General features: G+C 43.2%; 1 protein-coding gene across 5 annotated transcripts in view; it reads right to left on the minus strand.

The window, feature by feature from the left end:
* Nucleotides 1-19,859, minus strand: part of ASXL2 (ASXL transcriptional regulator 2) — a 173,271-nt gene that overhangs the window by 13,768 nt on the left and 139,644 nt on the right. For all 5 annotated transcript variants that reach the window (XM_077489129.1, XM_077489132.1, XM_077489133.1 and 2 more), the window contains 4 exons: nt 19,491-19,654; nt 14,896-14,992; nt 7,391-7,496; nt 2,775-3,441 (listed from right to left, as the gene is read on the minus strand). In XM_077489129.1, the coding sequence (XP_077345255.1) occupies nt 2,775-3,441; nt 7,391-7,496; nt 14,896-14,992; nt 19,491-19,654 (1,034 nt within the window). The remainder of the gene's footprint in view (nt 1-2,774; nt 3,442-7,390; nt 7,497-14,895; nt 14,993-19,490; nt 19,655-19,859) is intronic.

Raw genomic sequence — 19,859 nt, forward strand, 5'->3', positions numbered from 1 at the left:
TAGAGAACCTTAGTGAACAAACAGTATCATGAAGGCCAAGAAACACACCAGACAGGTCAGGGATAAAGTTGTGGAGAAGTTTATAGCAGGGTTAGGTTATAACAAATATCCCAAGCTTTGAAAATCTCACAGAGAACTGTTCAATCCATCATCTGAAAATGGAAAGAGTGTGGCACAACTGCAAACCTACCAAGACATGGCCGTCCACCTAAACTGACAGGCCAGGCAAGGAGACCATTAATCAGAGAAGCAGCCAAGAGGCCCATGGTACCTCTGGAGGAGCTGCAGAGATCCACAGCTCAGGTGGGAGAATCTGTCCACAGGACAATTAGTCGTGCACTCCACAAATCTGGCCAATATGGAAAAATGACAAGGAGAAAGCCACTGTTGAAAGAAAGTCATAAAAAGTCCAGTTTGCGAGAAGCCATGTGGGGGACACAGCAAACATGGAAGAAGGTGCTTTGGTCAGATGAGACCAAAATTGAACTTTTTGGCCTAAAATCGCCCCCATCAAATCATTCTCTGCAGCTATTACCTTTTGTACCCCCTCCCTTTAGAATGTAAGCTCTATGAGCAGGGCCCTCCTGTACCTTTTGCATTGTACTGTAATTGTGTTGTCTCCCCTATACATTGTAAAGCGCTGTGTAAACTGTTGGCACTATATAAATCATTAATAATAATAATAATAATAAAAGCAAAAGGCTATGTGTGGTGGAAAACTAACACTGCACATCACTCTGAACACACCATCCCCACCGTGAATAATAGTAGCAGCATCACGTTGTGGAGATGCTTTTCTTCAGCAGGAACACGGACGCTGGTCAGAGTTGATGGGAAGCACCATAGCAGTTGAAGATTAAACAGAGGCAAAGATGGCAGCTTCCTTGGCTGAAAACGATAGCGGAATTTACTTCCACTTTAAACATACAGCCAGAGCTACAATGGAATGGATTAGATCAAAGCATATTCATGTGTTAGAATGGCCCAGTCAATGTCCAGACCTAAATCCAATTGAGAATCTGTGGCAAGACTTGAAAATTGTTGTTCACAGATGCTCTCCATCCAATCTGACAGAGCTTGATCTATTTTGCAAAGAATGGGCATAAATTTCACTCTTTAGATGTGCAAAGCTGGTAGAGAAATCCCCAAAAAGACTTGTAGCTGTAATTGCAGAGAAAAGTGGTTCTACAAAGTATTGACTCAGGGGGGCTGAATACAAATTCACACCACACTTTTCACATATCATTTGTAAAAAATGTTGAAAACCATTTATCAGTTTCCTTTCACTTCACAATTATGTGCCACTTTGTGATATTCTATCAAATAAAATACATTTAAGTTTTGGTTGTAACGTGACAAAATATGGAAATTTTTAAAGGGTATGAATACTTCTTCAAGGCACTGTATATTGTGTTTTTTTTTTTAAAGTGCATTTTTTCCCAAAAATTTGCGCTTGAAAAAACCGCTGCGCAAATACTGCATGACATAAAAATATACAACGCCCACTATTTTATTCTCTAGGGCCTCTACTTAAAAAAAATATATACTATTTGAGGGTTCTAAGTCGTTTTCTAGCAAAAAAAAAAAATGACGTGTTTTACATGTAGGAAAGCAATGTCAGAATTGTCCCTGGCTGGAGGTAGAAAAGCAAAAACCTTTTTTTTTTTTGCCAGCAAATGAGATATGCAAAGTATCATGTGCCAAAAAATGTCTTCCTCTTGCTTCCAGTGTTTTTTCATTGTGTGGACAGTGCCATTAGTGAATGTGCAGTGCATACTACAATCCTGGCTCATTCCTCAGATCTGAAAGATGCCAAGAATAGAACTGGCTGCCAGGACAATGTCATTTCAGCATGACTACACAGGAATTACATCAAAAGAGGAAGACTTCTAGAAGATGTCAGCAATCGTGTACGAAGCAACAAACTTCTGGACGTCACATTCCTGGAGGAGGAAATACTAGAGCCCTGGAGCCCAACCTGTGGCCCGAGGGTCACATGCAGCCCTTTGGTATATGATGTGTGGTCCTTGGACCTCAGCAGTCTGTAGTGGGACATTAGGGTAAAATCATTGATCTCTACTGTTCCCAGATTCGTATTGTCTTCTCTAGCATATGCCCAGCCAACAATGTAGCATGCCCACACTCTCTGGCCCTCATTTCCTCTATAAGGTCTCTACAGTTTCTGACAGTCCTCTCAAGGATTACATATATTAAACATTATGTGTGGACCTTTGGTGATGTCAGGAGCCACATTTGGGGCCACCTTTAGCTCATAGGTTGCCAACCACTGTATTAAAGGGTGTGTGATAATGTGCAAACATGCTGTAAATGCTTACACGTTATGGCAAGAGACCCACACTGCAAGCAAAAAAGGTTAAAACCATATGAATAAAATCTGACCAATGTTAGCACCCCAGTGTGATATGATGTGTCTAACCCTGTAAGGCTGTGTGATTTGATTTGTCCCAACCCATGTAACTGTTGTTAGACAGCTTGGTCTGCATTAAATGTGGAGAAAAATGTACTTAAAGGTAGGCCAGGCTTCGTTAAATTTAGGGAGGGGTGGAGCCAGCGGCCGACATTGTTAAATTTAGGAAGAATGTAGAAACTGGTACTGGGAAACACGTTGACTTTATATTTCTGAGAGATGTTGGACATCCCTCAGAAGACGTAATGTAGGACGAAACACGCAAGACATCCAGTGTACTGAGGCTTTCAGTTACAAAGAGTCCACTTTAATAACAGCAAAAGAGCTTTAAGCACACTATTATTACCTTGAGAGGTGGGACCTTCTGCTCTGCGGTCTGCTGTGCTGTCTCTGTATGTGGCTTACATAAGGCACGAAATGGCTGCGGAGATTGGCTAGGTGTCATCAAACGTGGGCTCTTCTCAGGGCTGGCCAAACTGCTTTCATCAATATCCAGCCGTCTCTTGGCCCCACTGATGGGGCTGGCCTCCTCCTTCTCTGGTGACTCCTCTGGGGTTTCGGCTCCACTCGAGTCTTGGGGAAGGCTCTCTGTAGTTGTAGGCGTTGTGGGCAACTGAACAACATCTGGGCTCTTTGGTTCACTGGGGGTCACACAGGTATGGCTTGTTGACTCGGAGTCTATAGATTCACAGGCTGTGTCTGTAGTTTGGGTCATTTTCTCAACAGAACCATTCAGTATGTTCTCTTCCGCCATCTCCGAGTCTTTTATGGAGTCAGCTTTGACAGTGGTACCAGTGACAGGATTTTCAGGTGGTGGTATGGCTTCTGTAACTTCAGATACGTGAGATTTCAGGGGACTCTTCTGGTCATTTTCCACCTTCACAGACGGATGATCATCTAGTGATTTCCTCTCAGGTTTGGCCTCAATGTGCTCTACAGATGGAATCATTTGTGCTTTGATGTCATCATCTTCAGTTGTCATATCACTAAATTCCTCCATAGTTAGGCCAGAACTAAAAGACAAATAAAGCAGATAGATCAAAAATCAGTTCTGAGAGAAAAAAAAAGAAGTATGGGCTTTGTAAAAAGAAAAAAAAAAAAAAGTATACTTGCCTAGGTGGATGCAGCATTAATCTGATGCTGCATCTGTCCCATGCTGCCTCGTGAGAGCTGAGTGCTCAAACACAGCTGATTGCTCAGTTCTCCCCACCGCTCTCAGCAGAGAGCCATGACTGTCAGTGGCTCTCTGCTCTGCCCCTCCAGCGCTCACTGAAGCACTGAGCTGTGGAGGGGGCGGGGGGGCTGGCTTAGGCTCTCGGTGCCAGTCCAGGCTGATTGGTGAATCCCAACCATGTGGTCGGGATGAGTTCACAGTCTGGATCGTCTGAGTGACTTCAGCCGACAACGGCTTTAGCTCGCTGTTGGCTGAAAACGGGTCACAGGAGTGCAGAACCAACTGCACTCCAGTGATCCATAGGAGAAGTATAGGAGCCAAAAAAACTTTGGCTATACTTCTTTAATAAAAAAAAATCAAGCTGTGTTTAAAAAGCAAGTATATTTTTAATCACAACTAGTAAAAGCTCCTAAATATGTTTTTACATTAAATCTGACGCCCAGTCTTCCTTTCAGTCTTGTACAGGTTTACAGACTCTTCTGTACTGAAATGGCTTACTCTGATTTCACTGCACACTTGTGAGGTTCTCCCAATGTGCACTAGAAGCTGCAGTAAGTCAGACACAGGCTGCCTGATTTCCTGGATGGAGGGCTTCCCTAGCCTTGCTGCCCCAGACCTACCCCTTTCATTCAATGAACTTCAGTTCTTTCAAACATGGCATGTGGACGTTACCTCGGGTGGTCTGCATGCAAATGCAGCCTGTCTAGGAGTTTCCACTCCTTCAGACTGACATCCACCCATCAGAGCATTTTCATATTTGTATAACTCCTCCCTGCTTACACCAGGGCTAAGGGCTCTTGAGAGGGGTATGATCTATAATGCTCAACCTGCTGCTGCACTGAGGTGGGTGTAGCCACTAGGGCCCACTATAGCACACAGCAGGACTGAACAAAAAAACAAACGAGAGCTCCGGAGGAGCAGCTGTACTAACCATGTGATGATAGTACAGCGATCTCCCCTGCTGTGCTATTTTGTTCTGGACACTCCGGTCAGTGATCTCAGCCATTGGCTGAGAGCACTGATTTGGTGCCGATCAGCAGGCCTTTTTTGGTCATGCCCCATTGACAAGTCTGGCTGCAGTACACAGGCCGATTGTTGGCGGGTTTCTATTGAATGCTGCCCGACATTCAGCCCATGTGTACTAGGCTTAAGGGTATGTAAGAGGAAAATAATGACAGCATCTCCTCCCTCTATGAATAGTGTAAGGGTATGTAAGAGGGACACAATGACAGCATCTCCCCCCTCTATGAATAGTGTAAGGGTATGTAAGAGGGACATATTGACAGCATCTCCCCCCTTTATGAATAGTGTAAGGGTATGTAAGAGGGACACAATGACAGCATCTCCCCCCTCTATGAATAGTGTAAGGGTATGTAAGAGGGACATAATGACAGCATCTCCCCCCTCTATGAATAGTGTAAGGGTATGTAAGAGGGACATAATGACAGCATCTCCCCCCTCTATGAATAGTGTAAAGGGTATGTAAGAGGGACACAATGACAGCATCTCCTCCCTCTATGAATAGTGTAAGGGTATGTAAGAGGGACATAATGACAGCATCTCCTCCCTCTATGAATAGTGTGTTACACCATTAGACAGAATGAGGGAGATTTACTAAAACTGTTGCACACAAAATCTGGTAAAGCTGTGCACGGTAACGAAAAAGCTTCCAACTTTGACAATAAAACCTGGAAGATGATTGGTTACTAGGCAGAGCTGCACCAGATTCTGCGTGCACCAGCTTTAGTAAATCTCCCCCAAATGGGAGGAATGTGCTTGCATCACTCTTCTAAATATAAAAAAATCGAGCAGACGCTGCTTCTAATTATTGAAAGGGGTGCAGGAGCGCAGTTCTCTGTTCTTCCATGTCTGGCAGACACAGCACAAAGAACAGGAGTGCTGGAGCTACATGCTCCGATCTCTCGGTCATCCCCCCCTTTCCCCTACAGGCTTTGCTTGTTTAGTGTAATAACTGCACAAGCAGAGAGAGGGATGTGAGCTATCTGCTAACAGCTCACCTTCATGACAGGCCACAATTTATGGGAATCTGCAGCAGTTTTCTATTTGGAAAACTGCCGTATGTCCTCTGTTTATCCCATGCAGACCTGCACTAGCTTTTATTTCACTCTGAAATAGAAACAGGCGTGGGTGGTGCATAGAGACCTAAAAAATGCGGCGAACGTCACTTCTGACAGTTTCCTGCATCATTGTAATGCTTAAGACATAATATAGGCAGATTAACCACTTGCCGACCAGCCGCCGCAGTTGTACTGCGGCAGAATGGCACGGCTGGGCGAAACGATGTTATGTTACGTCGCTTCGCCTTGTGGCCACTAGGGGCGCACACGTGCCCGCTGCTCGCCCCCCGGAGCCGATACGAGTGCCCGGTGCTCCCGTGATTGCTGCTGACACACGGACAACCGGGATGTGTGTGTGTAAACACACAGTTTTTGGTTCTCTGAGGGGAGAAGAGACTGATAGTGTGTTCATACAAAATATGAACAGCGATCTGTCATCTCCCCAACACAGTCCCCTCCCCCCTTCAGTTAGTATCACCTCCCAGGGAACACAATTAACCCCTTATCGCCCCCTAGTGTTCCCCTTCCCTGCCAGTGACATTTTTACAGTAATCAATGCATTTTTATAGCACTGATCGCTGTATAAATGCCAATGATCCCAAAAATGTGTCAAAAATGTCCGATGTGTCCACCATAATGTCACAGTCCCGATAAAAATTGCAGATCGCCGCCATTACAAGTAAAAAACAAAATTAATAATAAAAATGCCATAAAAATATCCCCCGATTTTTTGTGGACAAGATAACTTTTGTACAAATCAATCAATATACGCTCATTGCGATTTTTTTAACCAAAAATATGTAGAAGATTACATATCGGCCTAAACTGAGAATAAAAAAAAAAATTCTTTGGGATATTTATTATAGCGCAAAGTAAAAAATATTATTTCAAAATTTACGCTCTTTTTTTGTTTATAGCACAAAAAATAAAAAACACAGAGGTGATCAAAAAACGCCAAAAGAAAGCTCTATTTGTGGGAAAAAAAGGACATCAATTTTGTTTGGGTGCAGCGGTGTACAACCGCGCAAATGTCAGGTAAAGCGACGCAGTGCCGAATCGCAAAAAGTGCTCTGGTCAGGAAGGGGGTGAAAGTTTTCGGGGTTGAAGCAGTTAAACTTCAGCTTTAAAAGAGAAGTGAGATTCAAAAAAAAAAATCATACTCAACTATGTAGATGCCACAAGGATCTGATGATGCATCTGCATCCCACCACCTCTACACTCAGAACTGAACGATCAAACACCGCTGATTGCTCAGTTCTTGGGTCCACTCTCAGCACAGAGCAGTGACTGTCAGTCACCACTTTGTGCTCTGCCCTTCCAGTGCTCAATGGAGCGCTGGGCTGTGCAGGGGCAGGAGCAGCTGGCTCAGGCTCTCACCGGCGAGCCGAGAGGCTGAGCCAACTGCCAGTCCATGCATCTGTGCAGATGCCGAGATTATTGTCAGGAACCCTACAGAGTCTGGACCAGCTCTTTGATGTCAGCCGACGGCAGACTTTAGAACATTGTCGGCTAAATCTGGGTCACAGGATTGTAGAATGAAGTGCACTCCTGTGACCCTGAAGAGAAGTATGGCCAAAAGAGCTTTGGCCATACTTCTCCTTTAGAGTAAAACACACACACAGAGTGCAAGGAGAGCATTCTGAACCAGAGTTTTATTGTACAGAACTGTAAGTCTAATGTAGGCTGTACATGAGGAGGTTGCTAACTTACTTCTCTCCGTAGTAGTTCTCATAAAACTGCTCCTTCCATGCCTCCACCTTCTTCTCTTTCTCAATCTCCTGGCGGATTCGCAGCTGCATCTCTGGTGTGAACTCACCTGTTGAAGGAAAAATAAAGTTTAATTCTTCCTATACTTTCAGTAACAAATCTCTAAAATTAATTTTAGTGCACACAAACATATTATAATCTACATATAAAAGTTCAGATTGTGTTAGGTATATAGATATCAAATACGTCAAATCTAAAAACTGTGTGCGTCTATAAAATGGTGACAAACTATGATACACCGAACTGTCAACAGGAGATGGTTTACAGCTCATCAATTTAGAGTTAACGGATGGCCCTAGAATTATTTTTTTTACTGCAGTTTGTGTGGTGATACCAGAATACACAGATCAGCACTGTAGCCATTGGCTGCATGCTCTGATCGATTGCTGGTTTTCCAGCAGGACCATTGGACAGAAGCTGGCGGTTAGACTGGTTTCTGTTGTACAGACAACGGTATACACATACTGAAATTTGGCTGCTTCCTGCTGAAATGGACAAGTTTTGGGCTATGTATACTCTGCTTTACACTAACAGATACAATGTACAATCATGTTACATAGTAACAAACACTCACCGGCCACTTTGTTGGGTACACCTGTTCAATTGCTTGGTAACATAAATTGCTAATCAGCCAATCACATGGCAGCAACTTAATACATTTAGGCATCTAGATGTGATGAAGATGACTTTCTGAGGTTCAAACCGAGCATCAGAATGGGAAAGAAAGGGGATTTAAGTGACTTTGAACTTGGCATGGTCGTTGGTGGCAGACAGACTGGTCTAAAATTTTCAAAAACTGCAGATCTACTGGGATTTTCACGCACAACCATCCCTAGCGTTTAGAGAGAATGTTCCGAAAAAGAGAAATATCCAGGGAGTTGTGTGGAAGAAAATACCTTGTTAATGTCAGAGGTCAGAGGAGAATGGGCAGACTAGTTCCAGATGATAGAAAGGCAACAGTAACTCAAATAACCACTCGTTACAACCAAAGTATGCAGAATACCATCTTTGAACGCACAACACATCAAACCTTGAAGCAGATGCACTACAGCAGCAGAAGACTATACCAGGTGCCACTTCTGTCAGTTAAGAACAGGAAACTGAGGCTACAATTCGCACAGGCTCACCAAAATAGGACAATCGAAGGAAAAAACGTTGCCTGGTCTGATGAGTCTCGATTTCAGCTGCGACATTCAGATGGAAGGGTCAGAATTTGGTGTAAACAACATGAAAGCATGGATCAATCCTGCCTTGTATCAACAGTTCAGGCTGGTGGTGGTGTAATGGTGTGGGGGACATTGTATTGGCACACTTTAGGCCCCTTAGTACCAATTGAGCATCGTTTAAACACCACGGCCTACCTGAGTATTGTTGCTGACCATGTCCATCCCTTTATGACTACAGTGTATCCATCTTCTGATGGATCTCTGAAGAATGTTTCCAACACCTTGTTGAATCTATTCCACAAAGAATTAAAGTGGGGTGCCCCTTAAAAAAAAATAAAAAATAAAAGTCAGCAGCTACAAATACTGCAGCTGCTGACTTTTAATAATCGGACACTTACCTGTTCCAGGGTCCAGCGATGCGGGGGAACAAAGCTCCGCTCATCCCCCCCTCCGCTCAGCGGTGCCGGCAATCCTACTGTGGGCGATGTGCACCGTGATACGCAGAGCAGTCATCTGGGACCTGTTACGTGTCCCAGATAACTGACTGCGCGGAGGGGAAGTGACGTCGGGTGCCTGGGCACTGAAGGAGGCAGATTACGAGGGACCCCCTAGCAACAGGCATTTAGAGGTGAGTTATTTTTTTTGGTGGAAACACCACTTTAAAGGCAGTTTTGAAGGCAACAAAGGCAGCAAAAGGAGGTCCAACCAGGTACTAGCAAGGTGTACCTAATAAAGTGTCCGGGGAGTATAGTGAACAGCAGCTAAATAATACAATGCTATTGTGCTAAACTGTAGTTACGGTAGTTACGGTACTGTGCAAAAGTTTTGGGCAGCTGTAAAGAAATGCTGTAAAGTAACAATGCTTTCAAAAATATATATTTTAATTGTTTATTTTCATCAATTTACAAAATGCAAAGTGAGCGAACAGAAGAAAAAATCTAAATCAAATCAATATTTGGTGTGATCACCGTTTGGCTTCAAACCGGGATCAATTCTTTAGCCCCATACACACTATCAGATTTTCTGCTGATTTTTTATTTCAGATTTATTAAAACCATATAATATGAGGTCAAACCTAAGGAGTTTCAATTTGTATGCAATCAGGCAGGCCCTTGCAGTACATGGTTTTGGTAAATCTGAAGACAAAAATCAGCAGAAAATCTGATAGTTTGTATGGGGCTTTACACTTCCACTGAAACAGGAACAGCTGTGTGGGAGGCTTAAAACTGGGTGAGGAACAGCCAAACTGCGCTACTAGGGTGAGGTTATGGAAGACGGTTTCGTGACACAGATCATACACCATTGCAAGACTGAGCACAGCAACACGACACAAGGTAGTTATACTGCATCAGCAAGATCTCCCCCAGTCAAAGATTTCAAAGTAGACCGGGGTTTCAAGATGTGTTCAAGCTTTTTTGAAGAAGCCCAAAGAAACGGGCAACGTTGAGGACCGTAGACACAGTGGTCTCAAGGAAACTTAAAGCAGTAGATGAAAAACACATCGTGCTGCCCTTCCACATCAGATGTTCAGCAGTGCCATCAGCACAGAATTGGTGGAAACAAGTGGTACACCCATCTACTGTCCGAAGAAGTCTGCCCAAAAGTGGTCTTCATGGAAGAATTGCAGCCAAAAAGCCATCCATAGACATAGAAACAAGGCTAAGCGACTCGTAAGGTTAAAGACACCAGTCCATCCAGTTCGACCTGAGTGATTGTGGGTGTGTGTCTACAATTGTCCCTATCCCTGTACATTGTGTCTCATTAAGATGCTCCTCTATTATATTATTATTTATTTAAGGTACCCATATAGCGCTGTCAATTCTATGCAGCGCTCCACACATACATTGCACACTCAAATTGGTCCCTACCCTCATGGGGCCCACAATCCAAGGTCCCCAACTCACATTCATATACTAGGGCCAATTTTGGACAGAAGCCAATTAACCTACCAGCATGTCTTTGGAGTGCGGGAGGAAAATGGTGTACCCAGAGGAAACCCATCCGGGCACAGGGTGAACATGCAAACTCCAGGCAGGTAGTGTCCTGGTTGACTCTTTTTACTGCTAGGTGAGAGTGGTAACCTCTACGCCATTGTGCTGACTCAACTTAGCATTAAATCATAGGAACAGAAAAATGACAGCAGGTATTCTGGACTGATGAGTCAAAATGTGAAATATTTGGCTGTAGCAGGAGGCAGTTTGTTCGTGAAGGGCTGGAGGACGGTAAAATAATAAGTGTGTGCAGGCAACAGTGAAGCACGGTGAAGGTACTTGCAAGTTAAAGCGGAGCTCCACCCGATTTTAAGACAATAGCTCATGCTGATTAAATTGATGATCTAATTTAAAAACTTAACTTCTTTTTTTTTTTATACTGTACCTTTTGTTTTTCTTATTCTGTCTAGTTCCTGAATGTGGGGATTGCGGATATGGGCAGGGATAGTGTGGCTATTTCATCATTTCCTCTATCGTCCTCTCACTGTCTCCTGGGAGCTTTTGTGATTGCTCCCAGGAGTCTGTGCGGCAGCCTGGCGCGAGTTATCGCGTGATCTTGACGGCGGGTTGACGGCGCTCCGAATTCACGTCACTGCGCATGCGTGAGATCGGGATACAACGCACAGTGCATTCTGGTACATCAGCGTCACTTTATCCAGGAAGAGGATGCCTGTGGGCTTCACATGCCCACAGGCAAGATGACAACCGGCAAGAAGACGTTATATATGTTCGTTTTTAAAGAGAAAAATTACATCTGAATGACATAAAAACCGGAATAAGTGAGTAATAATTAAAAAAAACTTAATCCACTTCATTGTAACAAAAAAAAAAAAAGATTTAGGCAGTGGAACCCCGCTTTAAGGGCAGCATTTCCGCAAATGTTGTTGGAGATTTGGTCAGGATCAACGGTGTCCTTAAAGCGGTTCTTCACCCCAAAGGGGAAGTTCCGCTAATCTGATCCCTCCCCCCCTCCGGTGCCACAATCGGCACCTTTCAGGGGGGAGGGGGGTGCAGTAACCTGGATAATCCAGGTATCTGCACCCACTTCCGGGCAGACCGCCGCCCCCCCGTTGTGTTCTGGGAAACACACAGTTCCCAGAGACACAGCGGGGGACCATAAGAGACGCGCAGCCGATCGATCGCTCGTCATCTGCCGCCGACATCGCTGGACCCTGGGACAGGTAAGTGTGATTTTATTAAAAGTCAGCAGCTGCAATATTAGTAGCTGCTGGCTTTTAATATTTTTTTTTAGGTGCAGAACCTCTTTAATGGTGAGAAATACAGTCAGATACTTATGTAAAATAAATTGTACATTCTGTATATAACTGTATTCTATTTTGTATGCTTTGCCTATGTATTCAATACTGCACTCATTGTGCACACGGCACTAATAATATTTTGATTACATGTTAAATTTTTTAGAGTCCCGATTAGAATTTAGCCTGCCTATGTTATGCCCCTTGTTACCATAAAAGTACAATTGTAATATTAATGTGAACCCTACGTAATCATGTGTCAAACGTCAATTGCATAGAGAAAACAGAACGGTTATTTGGAAATATGCTGAGTGCATATTTTTGTGTCTGTTCCCTACGGTAGCAGTTATTATTATTTTGGAACCACTAACCAATATGAGGATAAGAGTTGCCTATCTATACAATTTCCAGAACAGTTGGCGAGCCAGCCACGAGGGAATTTTCAGATGACCCTGAGAATCTGAAACGAGGATCTTGAGGCGATCTAGGAATCTCTGATAATTAGCCGGCTGAGGTAAGCCCTTTGCTTACATTTGAGCTATTCAAACTGTATTGATTGGTAGTTATATGTTATGTCGTCACTGTCTACTGACCATCGGAGTGTCATAGATAAGAAAGGGAAGAATAGTGCCGGTAACAGGTTATATGAAGTACACATCTACTGTAATAGTCGTTTAGCAGCAAGAGGGTATAGACATATGTAGAGAAAAAAGACTGGCCAGTCATTATGAGCATTAAATTAAATAAGGGAATAAAGGGTAAAAAATGCCCAGCGCAAGAGGAGTGCTAGAAAATATATGAACCAAAGGTGTGGTTTCTGGCTACTGAGCCCCTAGATAAATGGTTAAAGTGAATAGGGATCCACAATGGGTAACAGGGTTACGAAGTTCACAGGGACTACGAATCATGCAGATTAATGACTTCCAGACAGCCCACCGTACATTTACTGTGGCAGGGTGGCCCAGCTGCGAAAAATCTTGTACCTGTGTGTAATTTTGTGCACGCGGTGTAGGGGGCACGTGCACCACCGGAGCACTGCTCACACTGTGATTGGACACAGCGGGAGCCAATCAGCAGGATCGGTGGCTGCCCCAACTCACCGATTGTTCACAGGAACAACACAGAGCAGTGCCAGTGAGGAAAAGAGAGATCTTCTGTTTCAGCTAAGCTAAAACATGAACTCTGTTTTCCTCCAGTGTAACACTCCCCCCCCATAGTTAGAAAACACCACCCTAGGACACACTTAACCCCTTGATCTCCCCATATTGTTAACCCCTTTCCTGCCAGTGTCATTCATACAGTTATCAGTGCATTTTTTTTAGCACTGATCACTGTATTGGTGTCACTGGTTTCCAAAAAGTGTCTTGTGAGTTGTCCGCTGTAATGTCACAGTCCCACTAAAAACCACTGATCACCGCCATTACTAGTACAAAAAAAAAGCCAAAAATCTAACCCATAGTTTGTAGACATGATAACTTTTGCACAAACCAATCAAACCAAAAATATGTAGCAGAATACATATTGGCCTAAACTGATCCAATAAATTAATAAAAAAAAAAATTTATTGGAAAAATTTTATAGCAGAAAGCAGGGAATATTGTTTTTTATTCAAAATTATCACTTTTTTTGTTTATAGTGCAAAAAATTACAACCGCAGAGGTGATCAAATATCACCAAAGGAAAGCTCTATTTGTGGGAAAAAAAAGGACATCAATTTTAATTGGGTACAGTGTCGCACAACCACGCAATTGTCAATTAAAGTGACGCAGCGCCGTATCGCAAAAATGGCCTGGTAAGGAAGTGGCTGAAGTGGTTAACCACTTCAATATCGGGCACTTCCTGTCCAGGACAATTTGCAGCTTTTAGAGTTGTTGCAATTTGAATGACAATTGTGCTGTCATGCAACACTGCACCCAAACTAAATTTTCATCATTTTCTTCCCACAAATAGAGTTTTATTTTGGTGGTATTTGATCACCGCTGGGGTTTTGATTTTTTGCTAAACTAAAAAAAAAAAAGGAATTCATGAAAAAAAAATTTTTTTTCTTCGTTTCAGTTATAAAAGTTGTTTTTCTCCTTCACTGATGGGCACTGATGAGTTGGCACTGATAAGGTGGCACTGATAGGTGGCACTGATGGGCACCGATAGGCGGCACTGATATGCAGCGCTGATGGGCACTGGTAGGTGGCACTGATGGGCAATGACAGGTGGCTGTGATGGGCCCTGACCTGCGGCTGTGATGGGCACTGACAGGCACTGATAGGCAGTACAGACAGGTGGCACTGATGGGGAGCACTGATGATGAGGTACTGACAGGTGTTACTGCTTGGCACTGATTGGCACTTATTGGTACTGTGGTGGGCACTGATTGTCACTGTGTTGGGCACTGATTGGCACTTTAATTGGCACTGACAGCCGTTATTGATGGGGCACTGATTGGCAGCTGATGCGCACTGATTGGAAGATGATGGGCACATCTAATGGGGGCTGTGCTGATAATCAATATGCTGATTATAAACAAAGACCCCACCTCTGACAGGGAGACCCGCCAGTCAGCGCAAACCGAGGAATGCCGTTTACCGGCACTTCCTGGTTCACGCAATGATCAGCTGATCACGTGGTAAGGAGCCTCCTTCCAAGGCTCCATACCTCGATCTTAGATGCAGTGTGTCAGACTGACACACAGCACCTCCGATCGCCGAGCTGCGTGCCCTCGCGCCCTTCACAAATTGTGAAATGGAAAGAAAATGATAAATGGTTTTCAACATTTTTTTTTACAAATAAATATGTGAAAAGTATGGCATGCATTTGTATTCAGTGGAACCAATTGCCTTCAGAAGTCACCTAATTAGTAAATAGAGTCCACTTGTGTGTAATTTAATCTCAGTGTAATCACAATCGCACTGTAACTTTATGTGCATTCAAATCTAATGGTCTAGTGGTCAAATGGTTTACCTCACATTGAAAAATCATAGAGCCATTTATAGTATTGTAAACTTTTTTATGATTTTGCATTAGGACAGTAGAGAGCTTACCTTCAGCCAGCCTCTCCTTCCAGCTCTGGGATGCAGAGGTGAAGAATTCATTATTGAGGGCAGAGTTATTCAGCTTCAAAAGCCCATCTGAACCGGCCTGAGGACAGACAGAACTATCATAATTCCTCTCATTTGAAGAAGTAATAAGTAGCTCTGGAACCCAGAATTATCCTATCAGTGTTACTATAGACTAGGGTTGCAGTAGCCTATGAACTATGTTTCTGGATTCTGAGCTGGTAGTGTCTACATGCCAAAGCATTTCCATAATAGTCTTGGTTTGTCACATATGTAAAAGAATCTGAGATTGAAGCACCAAACCACCAGCTTATAGTACAGATATAATTTTATTCCAATGGAAGATCAAATCGAGCCAACGCGTTTCAGCAAACCACAAATTTCCCAACTTATCAGGGTCAGGACATAGAAAGCAATATATTTGGACTTGAAAGAATTAAGAATATAAGGATAAACGGAGCACAGAGTTTTCAGCTGCTGCTTTGTGCAAAACCATCATCCAGTCCAATCTACATATATTGTTTTCTACCGCAAGCCCAGATAAAGGAGGCAATTTTTGTCCCCCCCTGAAATGCATTGATTCTATGTGTCCTTACACTAGAATAAAATTTCACTACATGTAAAAAGGCCATAGGTACAATCTTGCACATTTTTTAGTTTTGCCCACTTCTACAACAATCTAGAGGGAGGTCAGACTGATCACTCAGAAATTTACGGACTTTTGTGTTTCCAATTGCCCGATGTTCTTTCTTCTGCACCATTCCTCAATACTTGTCAAGACATATAAGAAATCCATACTCCTCCACCTCTAAAGCAGGGGATCTTGTTACCCCAGCCAGGGATCCCACATTCAACCAGTCTGACCACCCCTTGAGAGTGAGGCGGTTTTCCTGCCCCACTCCTGTTCCAATGAGGCCCTGGAGGATAAATTGATGTACCACAAATACTACACACATCAAATACCGCCACCTAGTGTGTCAACACTGCGCCAGCCCCCAACCTCCCCCCCAGCTGCCACTTGTATATATATCACTCAAATATTTAGAAGGTAAATATAACCTCACACCTACACCGTGTTAAATCACTATCACCTTGTGGCGCTAAATAGGTAAGATCTATCCCCCCGTAAGACCTGTTTCGTCACTGGGACTTATTCATGGGATTAATAAGAATCCCATGAATAAGTCCCAGTGACGAAACATGTCGGGGCGTGGCTATCTGGCAACCATTGATTGAATCTAACTCTGCAAACAAGGCGGAAGTGTGTGTGCCTCTTACACGAGGAACAGGATTGGAGAGAGAGTGTCATTGAGAGTCTGGCTGTAGGGTACCATACAGCAAAAGGAGGGGTGAGAGATATCACTGACACTGCTAACTGTGACCAGTATCCACTGTAACCACCAATGCCTTTGAGTGAAGTTTTGCTGATGTGAATTATTGCAGTGACTTTGAAGTGCTTTTTACACGTTTTTTACATGTGAGTGCATTACCAAGTGGCTTTTAAGTGTGCTATTAAAGTTGTTTTATAGTATTACACCATGGGAAGCCTCTGTTTTTCTTTTTGAGGATCTTGGGGAGATAATCATATTGGAATCTGCAAAGAGGAAGTAATACTCTCTGGATATTGTGTGCTGGACATCTGTGATTCCTAATTAAGCAATTTAAAACGCCTGTTGAGCCTGGTGCGAAAGTGCTAGGCAATCTGTCTGGTGAGTGCTCCATCCATAGGGGGTCACTGGTGGTGTGGTGAAGGAGTTTTTCATCGTTTGGGGACACTGATAAGAAAGCACACATGAGAAGGGTGTGCTGATTTTTTATTTATCACTACCTGTCGTTTTGCTTTGGGACACTTCTATTGAGGACTTTTTTTGTTTATGTGCTAAGAATGTGTTTTTTTTTTTTTCTTTTCTCATTTAAAAAAATGACCTGTTTTTTCTGTATGTTATAAACACATGTGGAGTTGGGTATACACTTTTGCATATATATTTTTTTGAATATATTGTCTTTTTGAGGGACATGCACATATTTTAAATGGATATGAAAACATCTGTTTATTTTTGCACTTACAATTATTGAATGAATAAGGTAATTTGATATTATATTTTATTTATACGCTTAACTTGTTGAATTTGCATATATTTTATTTGAGGTGTATTTAATAAGGGTTGGAGAGTCCACTCTGTACACTCCCATTATATAGTTTTGGAGGTCTTACGGGGGGATAGATCTTACCTATTTAGCGCCACAAGGTGATAGTGATTTAACACGGTGTAGGTGTGAGGTTATATTTACCTTCTAAATATTGGAGGATAAATTGATGGGTGTTGCAATTTTTTATGTCACATGGTATTTGTGCAGCGGTTATTCAAACGCAATTTTGGGGAAAACAAAACTTTTTTTTTCAATTTGAATGCATAAAAGCACAATATAATACCCAATTGTTCAGAAAAATATAAAAGATGGACGAGGCAGAGCGTGGCATGTCAGAAGACACACTTCTCATAGCTCCCGTAGGTGATCCTGTTCTTACATAGTTACATAGTAGGTGAGGTTGAAAATAGACACAAGTCCAACCTATGTGTGTGATTATATGTCAGCATTACATTGTATATCCCTGTTGTGATTGTTCAGGTGCTTATCTAATAGTTTCTTGAAACTATTGATGCCCCCCGCTGAGACCTGTGGAAGGGAATTCCACATCCTTGCCGCTCTTACAGTAAAGAACCCTCTACATATTTTAAGGTTAAACCTCTTTTCTTCTAATTTTAATGAGTGGCCACAAGTGTTCTTGATCCTCTCTCCGGCTTCTATAGCTGACTGTACCTGCCTCACAGTGCTCCCTTTTTTCCCTGGAACCAACGGCACACAATGACCCGCCGGCTGCATCTCTGGAGAATGGTGATGACAAGATCAAATAAGGAGGGCGGTACTGGCATGAAATCCCAACATGGTACCACTGCACTGCCACAGAGGACATCCAGAGGGAAAGAGAAATCCAAGACCAAGAGCCTGAGAGTTCTAAAGCCAGAGGAGCTAAGACCCCAGGTAAGGAGGGCACAAGGGACATGTTCTATTATGCACAGAAGCTGCCGCTTCCATGTGCTCAGCCCTCTGGCTTTGAGGAGGTAATGGCAGACCTGACAGAGGAGGAGGGACAACCATGAGGGGCAGGAGCCGTATTTACAGACCAGGAGGAATAGTCTCAGGGTGAGGTAGATGATAAAATAGAAAAGATGATGATTTTACGCTGAGCAAATAGATACCAAACATGTAATATTGCACATAGATGACGCTTTAAAAGCCTTTACAGGCTACCACTTTAGGTTTACACAGGAGGTCTGCTGCTAGAATTACTACCCATGATCTGACATTTGCGGTGATACCTCACATGTGTGGGATGATTGCCGTTTGCGTGCATGCAGGACCGTGTGTGTTTGCCTTTGCATACAAACACGTGGGGACGGGGGCCCTTTACATTTTTTTCTTTTACTGTTACCACACAGAATATAAATATACCTTGTGATAGCAATAAGCAGTGAGAGGTACTCTTTATGGAAAGATCTTGGGCCTATAAGACCCTCTTCTGCCCTTAAAAGCATTTGATCACACCAAGATCAGTATGTTCACGTGCTTTTTATTTTTAAAAAGGCGCTGTTTACATCCAGGGAAACGAAAAGTGAAGTATGCTCATTGCTTCCGGTTTCCAATATCACAGAGGCGAACAAAGCCATTCCGGTCTCTGTCTGCCTCTATGATCAGGTAGCGGAAGCGCCGTCTGGTCGATCGGGACCCCCAGTGGGATGGGGACCCTGAAAAAGCAGCAGAAGGCAGCGCGGGGGGAGGGAAAGGGGGGAGTGGAGTCAGCCACTAGGATTGCTTCTACAAGAGAGATGACAATCTGCCCTAAAAAAAAATACAATACCAGGCAGCTTCAGGCATCATCCCTGTATAACCACTTGAAGTCCATCGATGTACCCATACATCTCTGGTCATCAAGTGATAATTTGACAACATCACCAAATCATAGGGATTTTCACTTACCTAAAAATGTAATATCTTAGAATACAGTAAAATACACCTTACAAGCTTATAACCCATGGCATATGAATAGGATGCCTGTGTCCAGTACTGTTCTATTAAGATAGACCCTTTTTGCTTAACACCTATACTGGCACTTTTTTTTCCACAAATATTAATTTTGATGTCCTATTTGTCTACCAAATTGGCAAAGCAGAAATTTCCAGTGTAGAGAGCCCAGCACTATTTGTTTCCAGATGTGGGGACTGGGTGGTTTCAGCGTCGATCCTGGCACCGAACGGGCCAATACATTTGGCAATGGATCATACCCGCACATGATGAAAGCAAAAATACTTGATGGCAGAACTGTGAACTGGAGTTTAGTTTTATGAGCTAGGTATTATGTCAGAGGAAGGTGAAGTGTTCATTTAGGGATTGGGTTAAGTCTTAGGTTAAGTGTTACACTAACCCCAAGAACTACCTTGGTACTGTAAGCCAATATATGGCAGCTCTTCCTCTCTGTGTTATACAACCCATCACCCCTTGCAAAGTCAACCTCTTACCAGCTGGTCCACCTCTGGTAGAAGCCTGAGAAGTCTCTGTTGGCAATCCGCTGGCAGTAATGAGAAGGTGTGCTTATTAATGAGGGCCCGCAGGTTGGTGTTCACCAGGATGGATTCCGGAGTCTCTACATCTATCTCGGCACATTTGGTCCTTTTCAAGTGACCTGTAAAGGGAAGATGTTCAAGTACATTACACCAGATGGGAAATCTAGTCCTATACATGCGTCAATCAGACCCTATAGGCCTGCGATCAGCAACCTAAGGTCACCAGTGTCAGGATGGGGCAAGCGAAGCCATTTTCAGCGATAGCCAGCAGTGGAAGATTAGTCCATCCATGCTGCTTAGCGTGCATTGGTGAATTGATAGAAT

Source organism: Lithobates pipiens, unplaced genomic scaffold, assembly GCF_037356315.1.
Source record: "Lithobates pipiens isolate NorthernLeopardFrog02 unplaced genomic scaffold, aLitPip1_a1.2 Scaffold_18, whole genome shotgun sequence".
Classification (NCBI taxonomy): Eukaryota; Metazoa; Chordata; class Amphibia; order Anura; family Ranidae; genus Lithobates; species Lithobates pipiens.